The sequence below is a fragment of the Pezoporus wallicus genome, unplaced genomic scaffold, assembly GCF_028554395.1.
Source record: "Pezoporus wallicus isolate ANWC-B61680 ecotype Strahan unplaced genomic scaffold, APGP_CSIRO_Pwel_v1 contig_8518, whole genome shotgun sequence".
Lineage (NCBI taxonomy): Eukaryota > Metazoa > Chordata > Aves > Psittaciformes > Psittacidae > Pezoporus > Pezoporus wallicus.
Genome location: NW_026642458.1, coordinates 653,110 through 672,603, shown reverse-complemented (window position 1 = coordinate 672,603; position 19,494 = coordinate 653,110). Strand labels below are relative to the sequence as shown.

The window sequence follows — 19,494 nt, the reverse complement described above, 5'->3', positions numbered from 1 at the left end:
CAAGTATGCAACCTTTTTCATGGAAAGTATTTCTGAATCATAAAACTTGTGGAGCTATACCGTAGTGATTGACATGTTTCTTCTGAAGCCCTTATATTTAGCAACTCAATCATTGCTAGATTTAAACCTGTTTATATTTCTTCTCTCAATTTGGGCTCAGAACCTTCAATTTCTCCAGAATTCAATTATAATAGCCTTCCTTTCACTCAAAAGGAAGTGAAAACAAGTTTCCAGAAATGGTTCAGTGCTGTCCATGGGCTGATGTTAGCTGAAGCCTGCATTTCTTGTCTTGAGCTGTTAACCTGCTACTGCCTTGAAATCATTTGTGGTGACTGGAAGTGCAGCGTATTTATAAACTGGTTGCTGATTTGTAATAAAAAGTGTCACCCAAGCCCTTCCATGCAAAACCAGTAATCTCTCCGGCTTTTTGTTACAAGAGTAATGATCTAAAGGAACTCGTTAGTAGCTATTTTGAACAAATAAATGACAGTTAAATATACCCAGCCACTCAGAGCAGCATGATTCATTCATAAATAACACCCAAGTAATTGGCTAAGGTCATATATACATAAATTAATGATCACATTTACAACAGCGTGTAGTTTAAGGATAATTGCAGGAACATACAAGAACAGAACCCTGGCCTATGTGGTTTGATAGGAAATTAAAAAAGAAATAGACATGGTGGGTTTGGTAGCATATAAATCAGGTTGGCCCAAGATGGGGCAGTGGGAGCTCTTGAGTTTTGTGAGATGTTTCTGCTGCTGACCTTCACAACCTTCTCACTGCTGCTAGCTTAGGAAGTTAAGCCATTCCCATCTTCTGCCATGAGTGTGACCATAGGAAGTTCAAAAATCTGCTTTTCAAGGAGCAGTGACAGCTTTTGGTCTGCCAGTGTGCCTCCTTATAGCAGAGGTACTATTGGCCTGATTCCTTTGAATAAATTAGCATCAAGGTGAGTTTTGACAGTAGTTGAATAAGTAAATAACCTGGAGTTTGTAACAATGTCTAGCTCCTAAAGTCCAGCTACTAAAATTCCTGTGCAAATCCATCCTGTTGATTTTTTTTAGCTATCTGGCTGGTTTAAACAAGAAATGGGAGAGTGAGCTGGGCTGTGGAGCCAGCTTGTAGCCTGTTTTGTTATGTGATTTATAAAATCCCTGTTACTATGTTCAGTAGGACAGTGTTTGTAGGAGTGGTTAGTATCCTTTCCTGGAACAGTTAACACTGTTGGGAACAAACCAGCAGACTTTGTAGTTCACAAGGTCTTCAGAAGGTGCTAGTCAGGGGGAAGTCTGTAGTACTGGACTGCTGGGTCAGTGTGCAGATGCCTAGCTGGTGAACATTGCTGCTTCACCACAGACATGAATGGAAGCTTAGGAGATGCTAATAAAGAAGAAGAAATACTATTCTAGCATTTCATTACTAGGAGTGTTATATTTGGTTGGTTTCTTTCAACCTTGCCATTACTGGGGTTGACACAAGGGTATATTCACCTGCAATTATGTATCTATGTAAGGTGTAAGTAGTACTTCAGATGTATAAATTCAAGTGTCTGTCAGAATGTAACCTGATTTATTGGTGGCGGAACATCCATGGCTAAAACCATTTTGAATTAAGACATCAGAAGCTATTTGCTGTGAGCTTGTGGCTCAAAACAAGCAGGTTTTGATAGATCCCAGCTGTAGAAAATCTGTAGTAACATAACTTCATGCGGTAAGTTCCGCTTGAAATGTGGTTTGTGAAAACCTACAATCTGTAATGTGTGGAATATAGTCATATATGTGAAAGAAATACTACTTCATCAGCTTTAACTGTCTCTTAAATGTGGGGAAGTCCTAGCTTGGTGCCAAGGAGATTTTGGAAACTCCAGTTTTACTTTGATTTAGATACACGCTGTTAGTCATAGTTTTACCTCCCTTCTCAGAGAACTTTTATATTTATGTGTTTTGTCTCAGTCAACTATAAACTGAGTGTTTTCAAAATTAATGAATCCATGTGATTTTGATGCCAGAATGGTTAGATACTTTGATCTAACTTCTTGTTTAACATAAAACATTTTCAGACAGAAAAACATACAATTCTGATTTAAATATACCAGGCAGATCCTTTGCTTTTTTGATAGTTTATTTCATAGATTAATAACTTTGATGTTATAAAAATATAATTTAAAAACCGTCATTATTTCTAATTTGAATATATCTGCCATCTGATTGTGGCAGTTCTTTCCCTGATAAATTAACATACCCTGCAATACTTTCTATTTCCCTCCTGTAAAGATTCTGAAGTGCTGCAATCAAGTGTTCCATTCTTCATTTTTATAATCTGAAGAGACTTGAGTGAACTAAACTAATGAATTACAGTGTTTGGACTGTAATTCTTGTAATTTTGACTAAGCATTGGAATAGGTTGCCCAGAGAGACTGTGGAGTCTCCTTCCCTGGAGGCACTCAGGAGCTGACTGGATACAGCCCTAAGTAACGTGCTTTAGGTGACCCTGCTTGAGCTGGGAGGCTGGAGTAGATGACCCCCAGTGGTTAAATCCAACCTCAACCATGCTGTGATTCTTAATAATGATTCCTACTTTTCTGTCTAAAATCCCCACCTTATGGTATTCCTTGGTGTAGCAGGTTCGTATATTGGCAGGTTGAACAGTTAATGTGGGCATTTTTTATATCCACATTAAGTTACAGTACTCACTCTCTGAGCTGCACTTTTGATGTTTCAAGAATGCCAAGTTTATATTCCTGAGGTGATCCTGCACCTTCCTAGAAAAGAGCCTGGGATGAATCCTCTGGATTTCAGCCCCTCATTTAGGCAGCATTACTCCTCGCTTTGGTCTTCTCCTTTTAACATTCTCAGGATTGCCCTTGCGGGAGTTGCTCACTGTCCTGTGTATACTGGGTATACATGGAGAAGTATACATCTCCTGGTTATGAAACCTCCAGTGGGTGCTTAATACAAGGTGATACAAGTGCCCTGGCAGAGCTAATTAGAGCCACAGCAGTTAGTAACTAATGCGCATAGTGATACACGGTGTATTAAATGTGATTTTTTCTGTGCATGTAATAGTGCAATTGCTGCTTCACAACACAACTTCAGATGCAGGGTGTTTCTCTTAAAGACTGCTTTTCTTTTGCAGGTTGTCAAAATAAAAAACAGCCCAAAGTTAAGCACCCTCTGAAGAAGACTCAGTACCCATTTTAGGCAGCAGGAGATTCATAACTGTGCCAGAGTAAAACAAAGTGCTTAAGACATCTTAAATCAGCCCTAGACAAATGCCAGGCAGCTTTCAAGAGGATTAATGTATAAACCAATAGGAGGTAAATGCCTTGAAATTCTGCTAGAGAAGAATCAAGTATAAACATTCTCAGGTACACTTAAAGCTTAACTTACTGTTTAGTGATTAATCCAATTTTAAGTTGTAACTCCAATTTTTGGACTCAATGACCAAAGTAAAACATTCCTTTTCCTTCCAGGGTTTATTAGAGCTTTATTTGTAGTAGTGTAATACTTTCTGTAGCATTTTAATCATTACAAACTTTCACAACAGAATCTCCTAAATTCCCCCTATCAGTAAAAGGCTGTACTCTACCACAGAAGTACTAAACTGCTATGTATTCCTATCTATAAGAGTTGTAGTAAATATAACTTTTACTCTGTCATTATAAATGAAGCCTTTGGGATGAATGTTCTTTCTGATAACACTAAAGGAAGCAGAATAACTGTACTGTAAACTACATGCAATGCATGTTTATAAAGATTTTGGAAAATTTACTATTACAGTGATGGCTATTACTGCATAATTGTGTAGAACAATGCAACTGTTGTCAAATGTACTCTTATCAAAGTACAACATACTCTTATCAAAGATTAGAGTCACCACTGGATTTTGCTAAAATTTTGGAGGCTCTGGGTGAGGGTATCTTCCAAATGGCTATGGCTTCTTTATTTTGTATATTTCTGTTAGCAGAAACACAAGTATTTCACAAGAACTGTCACAGTATTCTTCACAGGAAAGCTTTCTATTTGGGAAAAATATGTGTTTGGCCTAGAGTAGTACTGGCAACATTCTGTACGCGATGCAGAGCCATCAGGTGGGTTCTGGAGAATTTGGGCATTGTGGGCACAAAGCAGAACTTTTCAGCAGCGTTCCTGTTGCAGGACTATAAAAACTACTTCTCTTTACATTCCCTTACACTGATGGGTAAATTGAGTCTCATCTAGGTAAGTGTAAAACCACAACAGTGCTGCATCAATCTCACTGTACTGGTTAGCAACACCCTACCTTCATTCTCTGTCCAACTACTTTCCCTCTTTGGTGGAAATTGATCAGACAAAATCATTTACTAAAGGTTGAAACCTAAGTCTACTGTTTGCTCTTATTTGAAGGACTATTTTCCTAATAGTCTTCAAGCAATGAAGTAAATTTTCCCCTCAGTCCAAGCTGTCCAGTACATACTTTATCATTGCCATTCTGCACAGGACCTCCTAGCTTAAAATACAATAGCAGAATGTGAAAATGACCTCAGGGCCCATCAGCTCACTGCCAAGATGAAGTGGAGTCCTGTTAACAGTTTGAAGCAAAATCCTTCTTGTTTCATCACAGTGCAAACTTTTGCTAGGACAGATTGAGGGGCAGTTTTGTTCACTGATTACTCAGACCTTATGATAAATCAGTGTGGCTGAGCTTTGTGTTTTCAGTTTCTGAACAGCTTTTAAACACATGCTACCTCATGACTGTAAAACACTATTGAGAAAGAAAAATGTAGCTGATCTTGAAGATCTCCAAATCTCTTAATTTAGGGTTATAGACAGTGATTTTGTCATAAGCCTCTGTATATGTCACTATAGGTTTAACCTGCAATTTAGGAAAAGCCTGGTAAATGTTCTCTGTTACTCTTTTAGGGAAGAGTCAAGGGAGAGACAATGACCAATGCCAGTTATATTCCTACAACCGCCAATTTCAAAAGTTCAGAAACTATGTGTTAGGCCCCAAATGAATTTAAAATATTTTAAAATGGAACATCTTCTAGTTCATCCCCTTTTTTACCTGCTGGCTTTCAGTCTTGTACTTGCTCTGTATTTTTCCAGCTTTTCTTTTTAGCATTGAGAGAGTGAATGAGATTTTTCCCTAATAATTTGTCTTTATAAAACTGTGAGTAAAAAACACTTCTTAAAATAGTACTTTCTAAAAATTGTTGTATCTGGAGCCATACAGAGGAGAATGCCGAGGTAGTAGTCTAACTCGCACAGAGTAAATTCATTTTGTGCAATAATGACCATCATTATTACACAGTACATCCTGATAGTTTGCTTCTTAAGTAAAATGTTGAGCTGTTGCTCTGAGTGAAGATAAGTTGTTAGTCAGTGGAAGTCTTCTATATCAGTTTGGTCTGAATAGTTTTTTATTACTTTATTTTTGTTCTCACATAATTCTTAGTCTGGAAATTCTGTCTACTTACGAGTCCTTAAGAGAGAGACGTCTGTTATTTGGGTTTAAATCCTGACTCTGATGACGTCAATGGAAAAAAACACCCATTGACTTCAGCTGGGCCAGGATTTCTCCCTTGTGGTTTATGAATTTATTGATTTCAACTAAGGCTATAGAACTATACATAAATGAGACACAAACTGCACAAAAGGAGTAAATGATCAAACTTTTCCACAAAACAAAATCCTGGGGTGTCTCTGGTCTCACCAGCACCTGCCTTGTGATCTATTGACACATCTGTATTTCTTTTTGGAGAGGAAACAAAAGCACTGTACAGCACAAGCTATTCCTTACTTTTATGATAAATCTGATTTCTAAGACGCCTGTGTGTAGTTAAAATCACCTCTCAGCTGGGGGCATGAGATTTTGAGCTGTCTTCCAGCATCAGTCTTATTTGACATCAGGAGGCAGATACAGTCCTGCATGCTGACTGAGAGTCATGTAGCAAAGATACTTCTGATTAGCTTCTAAGGGGTCAGACTGATGTTTTGATAACACTTGGCCTTGACCTAATATCACATATTGTGTGTCTGATATACTTAAATGTTCTTTGCTTTCTGTTACTGATGTTGTGAAATAATCATGCTTCTGCCAAGAAGGCAAGGTGCCAAGACATGCTGCAAGGCGGGTCATGTTAACATTGAAGAAGGAAAAAAAAAGTACTCTGGCTCTTTATTGTAGAGCGGTAGAGAAAGCATGCGTGGAGCTTGCTTGTTTTCCAAAGGTGGATCTTTTGAGGGGACTGCAGAGAACAACCTCCTAACCTTAGTATTTGAAAAATTATTTTCTCCTGTATCATTCTTTGAGGGGAGACACTGTATCTTGATCATAATATTACACTAATTTTAAAACTGGTTAACTGGATGTTCAGAAGTAACATCCTGTTATTGGTGGATTGTCTCTTTGCTGTCATTGTGACAACGCCAACAAGTGTGCTCCTTGAGGTGAAGTTGACACTTCACAAAAAGCTGCCACTCCTATAATGTCCTGATAAATGAAATGGAAACCCAACAAGGGTCTGCTTGGGAACAACCTATTACTGCGCAGCTCCAGTAATTCTTTTTCTTCATAAATGCAGTCGGTTGCTGTTAGGTTAATTACCAGGTTGAGATCTACTGAGACCTATAAGGATCTACTGCGCCACCTTGTGGTCTGAAAAAAGTTTTCTGCTATTCTCGGTAGAGTGTTGTGTCAGAAGTCCAGCCCACAGGAATTCGACTGGAATCAGTATCATACTCGGTCTCGAGATACGGATTTTAAGGGCAATTAATGTGTTGTCACTTCTGGCATACTTCAGGATCGACATTGCACGACATGTTTGATTACAGAGGAGTAAAAAAGAGGAAAAGAAATGGAAGCTTGAATTAGTGGAGAGTTCTACTAAGTGCACATAGTTCAGAAGGTGCAAATAAATTATAAATACCTAGCCAAAATTAGGATGCACAATACTCAGCTGCTTTTCTTTCGGTACATGCGCAAGGCCCATAGTAACAGCTTGCTTGTAAGGTCAGTGACGCAGTTGGGGTGTATTCTTGCATGCTGCTGATGGGCAAGAAAATCAGCAGTTTCCCACAGTCCTGCAGCCTTCAGTGAAGATGAATACTCTGCAATTACCTGTTTACAATCCTTCTTGTACATCAATGCCATTAAAGCTGTTTCTCAACCTAACAGGACTGCTATAGCAAAACACTACAGGAAAGGCTTTGTATTTGTGTACTCTAACACCACCAGTCTGGGAGCATTGGATCCTATTTTGGACACTTCAATTAATGTATATTCTTGAACAACAGTAATAGCCAAACAACAGCAACCAGCTAATACCTACATTAAGAGCACAGCTTCTGCAGTCACTTGTACTTTTGGAAGTGAGTAGTTATGCTTATAAAGCCTTAAAGAGTAGGAGCTGGAAAAATTACAATCTTCTATAAAAAGGCTTACTGTATAATAAGGGCAGCTTGCCTTACTGCATACCAGCAATGAGAATGCTATTCGTAAAAACATTTATGAACTGACAAAAGACAACTGCCTGCCCAGTCCTGCCCCAGTTTTGTTTAGTAATATGTTGCCATGGAATTCCATGCACTGGAAAGTTGATAGTGTGCTTTGGATGAGCACAAGTGCAAAGGAGTCTGTATCTTCTGTAGCCAGACCTCCCTGTGGATAGTTTCTGTTTCTGAATTGTAAGACCCTTCTTCTCAAAGTGAGGTACTGTGCTGTCACCTTTGTCATGCTTCTGAAGAGAGATTGCAAAAGTTGCTTAAATAGAGAATAGAGGAAAGGAGAAAGAAGAGTGAAAATAAAACAAAGGATATCTTTCGTAAGTAGTTTAGAGGTTCTTTCCTATGGTCTTCATGAAGAGTAGTATGTCACAAGGCAAGGAGCTTAACTGTTTCCCTTTCCCCTTCTTTATGGATTATAGGTTTCAAAATACAGCTAAAATTAAGTATGTTGAATATATACAGAATACAAATTCATATAAGTTAAGACACTGAATTATACTACAGTTATCTCCACAGAATTTCCATGATAACAGAGATTATTCAGCATTACTGGGGGCCAGGCATTTTTGTGCATGTTTCCTGAAGAACAGATACTCATATTCAAGAACTGAAGTTTGGAGCATCAGTAAAGCCTTTCATTTGAAACTATTCTGACTTGGTGTCAGTGCTTAAGATCTACACAATCAGGATGAAATTTTGCCATGGAAGTTGCCTACTTAACTCAGAGGCAGGGAGAAGGAAAGGTGAAGATTAAGGAGCTGTAGTTGGAGGAGGGAATTACAGGTTGTAAAGACATGGGTAGTAGGTTACTAACATGAATCCTTTGTCTCCAAATGCCCCAAGGAAAGGAAACTGGAGGTTTATAATCAGTGTGATATTCCTGGAATCTTTACACTCTCTTCTCTGAAACTGGATTGAGGCGTTGGAGTTGTCTTGAGTACAACTTAGTTCAACTTGTAATAATAAGAACAACAACAACAGTATCTATTATTACTGTTGTTGTTATTTCTTATTTTTCCATTTCAAGTCAAGAAGCCAAAAGTCACTTGCAAGATTCCCCCAAATCCATTGTCATGTTTTCTTATATTCTATATAAAGCACTAAGAGAAAGGTAGTACTGAAAGACCTAGAACTATGTTACAGAGACACTAATTTAAATTTGTTTCTTGCCTTCTGAATTACAATATTTTAATATAAATATATATCTAAATATAGAACTTCTTTGGTTATGGTTTGTTATTTTGTAATAGTGCTGACAGCAGTTAGGGACATCATCTCATAATTAAAATGTATGTAAATGCTATGAGTTCACAGTGCAAACTGATATTAGAGAGCCATACTAGAGTTCTTAGCATTTAATCAATTGGTTAACCTGGTACAAAGGCTTTAGAAGTTGGGAGTTGCTGATGTGCTTCCCATTAAACAAAAACGAAAGCATGAGCTATTTGATGCTGCTCCTCAGAACTGCTCAAAATTCTTTAAATGGTGTTTCCATTTGAACTCACAGCAAGAGGTTCAGTAATTTGCAGACTGATTTAATCATCATTTCCCTCACAGCATATCTAAATGCTCACTAAAGCTGTATGTTCTCTCTGATCTTACATGTAGGTAGTTGTCTTAGCATTCTGTTTCCTGTTGGTGTAAGTATGGGGTGGAAAATATCTGTCTTGAAATAACATCTTTAGACTGCTGAAGTTGTATTCACATATTCACTGAACTGAGAGATGGATTTGTGATATTTTACCAAAAGGTGAAATGGAAACTCTGCCCCAAAGCCGTGTTGATCATGTCTCAGTCTCCTTAGAAATATTTTGGTTTCTTCAGTGAAGAACGGCTGTTAGCTGCTACACTCCAAATATGGCATTTCTGGTTTCCATTGCTCTCAGAAAATTTAATAAAGAGTTCAAAAAGATATTGGTGAGAAAACAAACTAGAGACAGGTGAAGCTGAAGACCCTGATCTTTCAGCTCGAATGAACCTGAGACCCCCAGCCAAACTACAAGGATCTCATGTACCCATTATAATAGGTATTAATATGAATGTAAGAGACTTTCTAATGTGACTTCAGAATTTACTTGCCCAGGAGGGAATATATCCTATTAGATATTTCGGTTCCTCAGTTTCTTGGTGAAATTGAGAATGGTACACAGGAATGAAGAGCGGGGAGACCTTAAGCAGAGATTTTAAATTTCCAGACAATGGAACTAAGTTTACTACTTGATGCCTTTTCTGCCTCTTACATTAGAATAAAGTGCTTCTAAGTGGTAATCGTATTCTTTCAGCATGCTTAGGAAGAGGTATCTCTGATTTTGTCAGAACAGCTCATTTGATTCACACCAGCATTTTTATTGGCAACTTGGAGGGACAAAGGTAGAAAATCGGTTTGGTGACTGGAGCACTCCTTAGATCAGTGCTTAATGCTTTCCCCACATTAGACACAGGATTGTAGTGTTAAGCTACATATTATGAATCTTTTCTAGAACCTTTCTATGCTTGTGTATCTCTAGAACCTTTGCACAATTGTCAATCTAAGGGTTGCTAGAATTGTTCGGGGACAAATAATTTCTCCCCTCAGGCAGGTATTTAGCTGAGTCCATGTATGTACCACTTAGACATTCTTTCATGGTATCTTACCCCAGAGCTGGAAACAAGAACTTTAGAACTGATGAAAGATGTGAGTGAGAAAGACTCAGTTCTTCCTTATCAGCTATTCAAAATGTTTCATAGGTAGTAGGTGTACGACATAGTAGCTTATAACCCTGCAGACATTACAGTTCTGAAGATGTGTTTTGCAGAGCCAGCAAAGCATGCAAAGGAGAACACAGAATTTCACAAGAAGCAGCTGGCAACCAGCATGTGAGTGACAGTGCTGGTAATTCTGGGTAAATCTGTGCTTTGTGTACACCAGATGATTACTGGCTGATCAAGGAAAGGAAAGAGAAAGGAGTAAGTCACATGAGAAAGGGAAGAGAGCAACTGTGAGCTGGCCACTGAGTTCAGATCTGAGGAAAGGGGTACTGTCACACCACAAAAACTGAAAATTGTCCCCAGTGTCACATGAAGCTCAGAAGGCCAAAGCTCACAGTCACAGTGTGGAGATCAGCATGGTAGTTTAACCTGTTTGAGGTTATTGGCTTGATGTGCTAATGGGAACTAAAAACTTCTTATTAAGAAATCGAAATCTCTAGAGTTGCATCTAAGCTTTGATTGATTGATGAGTCAAACTCTTGGCGTAGGCTTTGCAATGAGATTACTTCAAAGTTGACTTAATATTATCATCATCAATGCTATTTTGGAATATAAACCTTGATATTACAAGGCAAAGGTCATCCATCTTTGAAGTGTAAAATGCCAAATGATATTCTTTCCCAAAATAGTAATTTAATTTGGTGGCAGACACTTGGCAAAACTTAGGGGATAGAGTCTAGCAGGAATGCAAGCTGCTGGTGGTCAGCATCATAGCTTGCTTTTAGCCAGGTTCATAGCTTTGTGGGAGGTGATGCTTTCACAGGTGTCGTTCTCAGTGTGTGACAGCTCTTGGCTCTTGACTTTGTGCTGGCCTTGTTTGGGGGTATTCAGATTCAGTTCTATGCTGTCTTGGTACCTATGATATGAGTGCCTCAGTCCTGCATTACAATTTATGGAAATATGAATAGGAAAGGAAGCATTAGGATAAATGGCAAAATACTTCTGAGATGTACTGACTGCTGGCAAACTGTTCTTTGAAGCCAATGATATTTTCTAGAAATACTGTAGTCTAAAACCACTTAAAAAATTATGCTTCAGAGATTAGAAGTGCATATTATGATAGCTAGAGAACTATTAAAAAGTTTATCTGCAGCTATTAGTTAGTTCATGAAAAGCTTAATCCGATTCTTATGATAGAATAAGTCTCCAGTGACTAATCCGACAATTCCTAATGAGTAGTCTGAACATGACTGACCTTGTGAATACTTTGACTCACAAAAAAGTACTTTATGATGTTGGTAAATTCTTTTTCCACAGTTTTCAATGAGAAGTGTTAATTTTGCCAATGACTATGAAGGAAAACAAAGCAAAAATGATCATTAATACTAAAAGTATTTTCTACAAAAGCTACAATAGCTTTGTTAACTAAGACTGAGCATTGTCCTCCCCCACTGTAAGCACTACTCCATTTGGCATCAGTAAAATTGTAGATGTAATCCAAATATCAGGATAAATATTTCCCAAAGTTGAGGAGAGTCTAATTTTAATACTTTTCTTACACTTTATTCAGCATAGCCTCTTACAGCACTGGGGAGTACTTAAAAGGCTGGCTGTATTATGAAGACTTATGTTGAGCACACTGATATTGACCACTTGCAGAGAGTCTTACAGATAGGGAGCCTTTTCTTAAGAAAGAGAAATGGACCCTTGCCAGAAATGAGTTATAATAAGGATATGGCACTTGTGAGGACAGGCAGTAGGAGTGACCATAGCTGATGATTTCTCCAGTAACATCCACTGCTCCTTGAAATTCTTACAGAAGGGTTGCGTAAAATGTACTTGATTCACTGCAAACAGAGCCTTTAGCTTGTACTGGGAGCACCAGTCAAATCCATGCAAGTTGTGGTATTTATTGATCAGCTGTCCTGACATGGTGATGTTTCAGAATTTCTGCTGCCGCACTGTTGCCTTATCTGCTTAATGAGAGCTCACAGAATTTTACCATTTGTATAGAGACTATTGGTAATCTTATAAAGCAGTTTAGAGTGGGAGAGAGTCTTTTAGTGGGTATATCCTGCTTCCAAGAAGTCAGGGAGGGCAAGTTCTCATCCAGTCTGTTCATACTAAAGTGTTCTGAAAGTTTTCTGTGGCCCATTTCATATTCTAATACAGCCACTGGATCTGTCTGTGCCCTTGTAAGGCAAGCAAGTCCTATGGAAGTAGGTATCTGATATGAAAAAATAAATGCTCTAGCTTTTTAAATCTTACTAAAGATTGGAAAGTATTACTATTATTATTTTAATAGCAGAAGAATGTTTCCAAAAATCAGTTGCTCACAGAAGGGTTACATTCTGCCATCTATCTTTGTGCATAAGTCCCATTGGGGTCTCTCAGCAGGCTACTCCCAAAACACAGATGTTTCTGGCTCTTCATTCAGCATTTAATTGCTGTTGGATGCTTCTTACTCTTTAGCTTTTCTGTTAATGGGAGCTTGTTAAAATACAAATGGGACTTTCTGTTAACACTACTTGTGCTGTCTTCAAAGTTACCTGACATAAAAAAGTCTATGTAACTACCACTGGGTGGTGTATGCCTCATGTACATAAAATTCACTCAAGTAAATTATCAGAGTTTTGTATTTGTGGAACTTGAGATCTAAACCCAAAAGCCTGTATGTTTTAGTTTTTAATCAAGAAAATTCCCTGGACTTTATCAAAGAAAGAAATTCAAGGATTTGGCTAATAAGAAAGTGATAGTGTATATGCATCCACGTTCTTCTAAAACTTCAACTTCGAATAAGGGAATATAGTGTGTATTTATACTTTCTTTCTGAATTCCTCTAAGTTCTCACGCTTTATTGAGAACCACTTATTTTTAAAAGCATGGAAAGGCCTTCAGTGTGTCTACTGGCATCTTAAATTGATCATAGCCAGTCATAGGCACATAACAGTCCATACATCACCAAGTCACTTTGTTCAGATGTAAAGGAGAACACCATTTTCTACCCCTTCCATGTCCTTGATGCTGCTGTTCAACATCTAAGAACATTTGTGAAACTTTTGTGTGCGCAGATTTTGGAAGGATAACAGTATTTCTTTTTGCTATGCTGAAGACAAGTGTTAAAATATTTCAGTAGGTTAAGACTTATGGCATTGCAACATGCTGCCTTTCCACTGTCAATTTTTTATCAATCCATTGAAGATACACAAGTTGGTAATCGTGTTTCAATGTTGGTAATCATGTTTGACTGTCTTTGTCTAAAGTCAGCTCTAGGTAAATTGCTGAGACTGAGTAATAGCTGATGCTGTCAAAATAAAGAGCAACTGTGGGAGAAAGAGGAGAGGAAACCATTTAGAGAAAACCATTTTTTACTTTATACATGCCATCCAAGTCAAGCTTAATATGTTTTTCTGGGTTTTGTGGTTAGTTTTTGTAGGTTGTTGTTGTTGTTGTTGGTTTGTTTGGGTCTTTTTTAAGCCTTGTCTAGCTTCTTAAAAATATCAAAAAGCCGACTGTAACCCTATCATGAGCATCTTTGTAAAACTCGTGTTAAAGAGCAATATGCTGTACATGTATGGAAACGTCACCTGATTGTGTCTCTTTATCTTGCCTGGCAGTCCAGCAAAACTATGGAATGATAATGAAATTAAATTTTCTCCATGTCAATCAGTACCTTTATTCTTACATCTTCTGCATGGAGATACATAAGCCAACAGTTACATGAAACACATTGAATTATTCTTTTGAAATAGCAAAACTTGCACTAGTGCTAGAGAGGTTCTCTCCTGTAGTAGCTATATGAGGTGGGGGAGAAACTCAAATGCTCAAGAATGTCTGTGATTTAGGACTTAGTTACCCATAGTTACCCATAATATAGTTACCCATAAAGCAAACAAGCTCCCAAACATGGTTTGAAAGAGAGAAAGGGCTGTGTTGGCTTAAAACTCAGTACTTTTAGAGTCTGAATCTCTTACAGGAGTTTCTACTACATGAAATTGGTATGTGTGTGCAACACGGGAGGAAATGGATGGAAAATTGTTAAGATACCATAGAAACAATTGTTATAAAAAGAAGGAATAAAGCTGTTAACCAATCCCTGGCTCTATTTCCATTCCCCACTTCTCAGTGCAGGGTTTATTCTGGAAATTCTGTTCTGACTGAATACTAGTAGGTGGTATGCTGATGACCATATTTTATTGAACAGCACAGAAAAAGAAAAATAATCTCAATATCTAGATTGGATTAAACTTCATTATACCACCAGATTGTAAAAATTAGTTTGTACCCCTACTAGCCACAGACTATGCATCTGCATCCAGGCTAGCTGCTGATGTCTTCCATGAGAACACCTCCTTAGGAAAAGCCCACTATTGATGGATTTTGTCCATCGGGACTATCCCAACTTTCATTTTATGGTAAAATAAGTCTTTTAAGCACCTATAAAGGATGTTGTGATGCTATGTATGTGTTCAAGAATGACATCCTAGGTTGAGACACTTCATACTGCAGTTTGTGCTCTATTGAAGAGCAAAGTAAATGAGTGGTTATAATCTGGTACCAGTAAGCAGCTATCAGTCCTTCTAGAGACTTTGTTAGCATAGGGCCTCCCTACCTCTGCTTGTAAAGGTCTGATTTCTCTTTGATGACATGGAAGAATTGGGGTAAACTTTTCACTGAAGGGTGCCTTTTGTACCTGTCAAATAGTTAGCTTTCTCCCCATTGCAATTTAGAGGTACTTGAGTTAAAAGATACTAATGAAGACACTGGTTTCTCTGGCTGAACTGACATAAGGTAGTATGTGGGGACCAAAGAAAATGGAAGAGAGTTGCGGAGTTGCTCAGTTGCTTCAATGCCTGAGCAGGTAGCAAATTATCAAGAAAGCAGGTTAGGAAATTATGTGACCCAAAATATGATAGAAAATAGTTCAAGCACTCTGGGTATCAGGGTATCACCTTGTGCAGTGTGAGCTAGGTGAATGTATCTCTTTTCCTGAAGACTGGCAGCGATGTCTGTGTACTTAGTGGCATGAATGATGCTGCTGCCACACCTGCACCTGATACAGTGGATCCCGCTGGGTTCGTGATGCATTATGCTGCTGCCCTGGGAGTTGCGGGAATTATTTCTGGACATAATGAAATAAGGATGGAGGTTATTTTTCACAACTAATTACTTTCTGTCTGGGTGGTAAGCAGGGAGATCTTTTGATTTAATTCAGAAATTCTGGAGGTACCAGAACAGACCAAGTATTTTGGAACCAGCCCTTTTTGGTATCCTATAAAGTTCCAAGGGCAGATGTAATTCCATGTTAATTGGTAGGGATTTTCCCATCTTACATTCCTCTTCTCACAGGAAGCAAGGATTTTATGCTACAAGTGTGAACCATTAGCCTTTTATCACCAGGCAACCACGTTATCAAGATATACATAACTATCCTACAGATCACGCTTTTTGTCTCACAGCTACCTGCAGCATGATTCACCGTTCACACACAGTCCCGCATCTGCTGGGCAGCGGCTGCTCCTCCTCCCTGGGATCTGGAAGCACACCAGTGCCTGCCCGGCTTTCAGGGGCTGTTACTCCGTCACGGCATGGTATCATCACTACACAGCCTTGTTCAGGGAGATGGTAGGGGATGCTGGAAGTTAGGACTTGCCGAAGATGTACCAGACAATCTCATCTAACTGTAGTTAGTGAGTCTAATTTTGTTGTTGCTGTGCCAAACTGTGCAGGAGGTGAGGTTTGGTTTGTAACGACTCTCCTACCTTCTCTGGAGGGGGGTAGAACCCCCAAACTTCAGAATGGGGGGCAGAAGTCCTGATCTCACGTTAAAATTGTCCCTCAAAACCCCTTCTCACGTTAAAACTGTCCCTCAAAAACCTTTCAGTGGCTCGGCGCTAACTTTTCTATTCAAGTGATTCTGGCTTGGTTGGTTTTTTGGTTTTCTTTTTTGTGTGTTTTTTTTTTTCCCTCTATGCTTTTTTTTTTTTTTTTTTTTTTTCCGAACGAAAAAAGCGTTCAGCAGGCTGAAGTGGAGGCAGAAGGCAAATAACACCCGTGTTCACAACGAAGTTACACTCCGAAGGGGAGCGGGCAGGGTGCGGGGTGCCCCGGCCGGGCGGCGGAGAGGGGAGCGAGCAGCGGCAGAAGGCAGAGACCCGCTCCCGCGGCGAGCCTCGGCGCTCAGCTTTGCCCCTGAAACTCCGGAAGGAGGGAAGGGGATGCCGCACCGAGCGGCGGTGCGGCTTTGGGGTTGTGGGGCCGGTGGGGGAGTGTGGGGTGGAAAAAGACCTCGCAAGCGGTACTCTTACCCCCTCCATTTTTGTAGCAGAGGTACGGAAAGCGCCAAACGTTCGCCAGGTCCACGGCGAAGCCGATGACGGAGAGGAGGAAGTCGATCTTCTTGCCCCAGGTCTCCCTGTCAGGGGGTCCGTGTCGCGGGGCGGCGGGCAGGAGGTTGCTGCTAGTGTACTGCACTCCGTTGTGCTCCTTCACCAGGATCAGCTCCACGTCCTTCCGCGGCGGCGGCGGCCCCGCGCGCTCCGGCAAGGGGGCCACCACCGACACTTTGCGGTCGGGCTGGATCTGTTTGTTCATCCTTGCCTTAAACATCCAGAGAGAGCGAGCTGAGGAGGGGGAGCGGGCTAGCCGGGGTGCGGGAACGCAGATAACGGAAGTGCACTTCCCGCTGGAGGCGACTCCGCCGCTCCAGCCCGCCGGTGTCAGAGCGGCAGGAGCGAGGCACGGCCGTAATAAGAGCCATGCAAATGAGGCGGGAGAGGGGGGACCGCTGCCCCCGCGCCAGCCGGGGAGCCCCCGGGGAGCAGCGGGGCTGCCCGCGCCCTTCCTGCCTCCGCCGGCGAGCAGCAGGGAGCGGGAGCAGCGCCACTGCCCGCAGCCTGCCCAGAACAGCGGGCGCACCTGGACACCGCGCCGGGCACCAGCGGCAGCCTCCCGACCTGCACCGTGAGTTGCGGGACCTCTGCCCTGACCCTCCGACAGCGGCGGGTCCACCTTGAGCTGGGCAGCTCGGGCTCGTTCTGCCGCGGGGCCCCGCTCGAGCAATCGGGTGGTGCCGGGAGCGGGCAACAGGTAGAGCTAAACCGGACTGCTCATTTCCCTCCTTTCCCGGCCGAGCTGCAGTACAGAGGCAGCTTCCCCCTGTCTGTTAGAGTGGCCTTGGTTAAACCGTAGAGAGGCAGCTTCTCCCTGTCTGCTAGAGTGGCCCTAGTTAAACAGTAGAATTTGGCTTTTGACATCAGGACCTGGCGGGGTGCAAGTTGACTGGCAGAGCTGGACGCTGCTGATGTTCGTATGCCAGGACGGATGGATGCCCAGCTTTTTCTTTCCTGGCAAGAGTGGGCCTGGTAGGATTCAGTTGTCAGGTTGAAGTATTTGCAGGACGTTAACTATTTGCTGCTATTCCAAATGGGACCTGAGTCTTTTACATGTAAAATGAGCAAAAAAAATGAGCTGGCAGAACAACAGGGATTAGTGCCAAAAGTTGGCTAAATACAGCTGCAAAAATGGCTTTCAGGGGCTGTTCTGTTACAGCTGTAAGCAGTAATTCTAGGTTCAGTCTCTGTTATGGGAACAAAATTTGAGCACATAAGGCAGAAATGGGTTCCCCTTCCCCAGTGTGGAGTAGCTTCCCTTCTGCCTGTCGTCAATGAGAATAGGTTGGACTGCAGAGGATGCTTGGTGGTGGTGCCATTTACTGCTCTTACTCTCTCTGCTAGGACTTCCCAGGACTGGTAACGCAGGGTTGTAATCATAAATGTGAAAAAGAGCCCCAACTCAGAGTTAAAGCTCACATACTGGCATATTCCCCTTTCTCTCTTTAGGCCAGAGACTAAAAAATGCTAGTAAGACAGCTTTTGACAATTTGCAGATTTTCTGCCTTCACAAAAAGCTCTTGGTTCAAGGTCCAAGACCCAAGCTGTGACTTGGATCCTAAAGCTGTCATCTGGGTGCCGCATTTGAGCTGTGGCTGTGCTGTTTCAGAGCAATTGGATGCTTAGAACATGCAGCTCATATGTTCTCTATTGGTTACTCTCTGATTTCACACCCTCATCTCTGAATACACCTCATAAGACCATTTCCTCTCTTCTTTTTGACACTTCATGCCACACATGCTGAAAGTACTTCCCCTATGCAATCATTACATAGTACCCTGCAAACACTTGCTGTAAAACCCACATTTTTACACCCATGTGCAGATACACTGCTACTTGTTCCTCATAACATCCCTCAGTCACTGCCACCACATGCATCAAATACAGACCCATAATATGTGCAGTGCCCCCACATCTGCCCCATTCCCCTGCTTTGCAGTGAGCATCACACCCATTCTCCCACAGCAAGTCAAGGACAAGCTCTTCTCTGGGCATGAGGAGAACCTCTGCTTCTCACTGCAGAGCCCCAAAGCCATCTTGCAGACAGACTCACCAGGTAGCACTGGGGGTGTCTCTGTCCCATTCCCTGGTACCTATGGGAGGGGGAAGATGACAGAAGGGGTATTCCTCCTCCTTGGTTCCACCACTCGGGTACTGCAGTCTCTCTGGGAGCTGAGGCTGTAGCCTAGCCAGGAAGGAGCTTTTTAAACCTGGTTCCCCTCTCTCCACGTGACTATTACTGTCTTAATGATCTGCACAGACTTCCTATGCTAGACAACAGCACTCCCATATTGCTTCTGGAAAAAATAAGGCCTTGTTAAGGAGCACCCTTTTCCTCACAGTGCCTCAATTAGCTGAGCTTGATCATGATGTCTATGGTGGGAGGAATCCAGAAAGCCCCCACCTATTTCCCAAGAGAATTAAGTCACTCTGCATATATATATATGCCTTTAGTACTTGCATGGGAAGTGTGCACAATCTGGTTAATGTAATATCAGCTGCACCCTCAAGGTAAGAAAGTCCTCAATTGGATTTTATAAAAAAGTTGCTTAATCTTGAATCTGTCTGGATCTCATTATGCCTAATGGAGCCTGACAGCGGGTAGAGTTGAAGTCAGAGAAGGGAATATTGTATACAGAAACCTCAATGGAGCCAGGTAAGTTAGCAGGGTGCTTGTGATATTCCACTGTTGGCTGGGAAGTTTACTTTAGAAATATTTAATTCACTATAATTTACTATAGATTTGACTTCAGAAAACATGTGTTGTTAGGTTAGTCATCAATTATTCAAATTTCTATCATCCTCTTTGCAATGTATAGAAAAATGTACTGTGTGCTGTTACAGTAAGCTGGGATTGTTGCTCTCATATGTTAGTATCTATGATGAAAATACCCCAGCCTAGTGAACCACTATTTAGCATG

General features: G+C 40.9%; 1 protein-coding gene across 2 annotated transcripts in view; it reads right to left on the bottom strand.

Moving 5' to 3' along the window:
• The window catches only part of SLC6A2 (solute carrier family 6 member 2), a 71,528-nt gene extending 52,662 nt beyond the window's left edge, over positions 1 to 18,866 (bottom strand). Inside the window, exons 1-2 of one of the 2 annotated variants that reach the window (XM_057430633.1) lie at positions 18,627 to 18,866; positions 16,490 to 16,781 (exon numbers count right to left, since the gene is read on the bottom strand). In XM_057430633.1, the coding sequence (XP_057286616.1) occupies positions 16,490 to 16,781; positions 18,627 to 18,656 (322 nt within the window). In that variant the 5' untranslated portion in view covers positions 18,657 to 18,866. Of the gene's footprint in view, positions 1 to 16,489; positions 17,225 to 18,626 lie in introns of those variants that run through there. The other variant, XM_057430634.1, reaches the window with a different exon arrangement.
• Between the last annotated feature and the right edge of the window lie 628 nt (positions 18,867 to 19,494).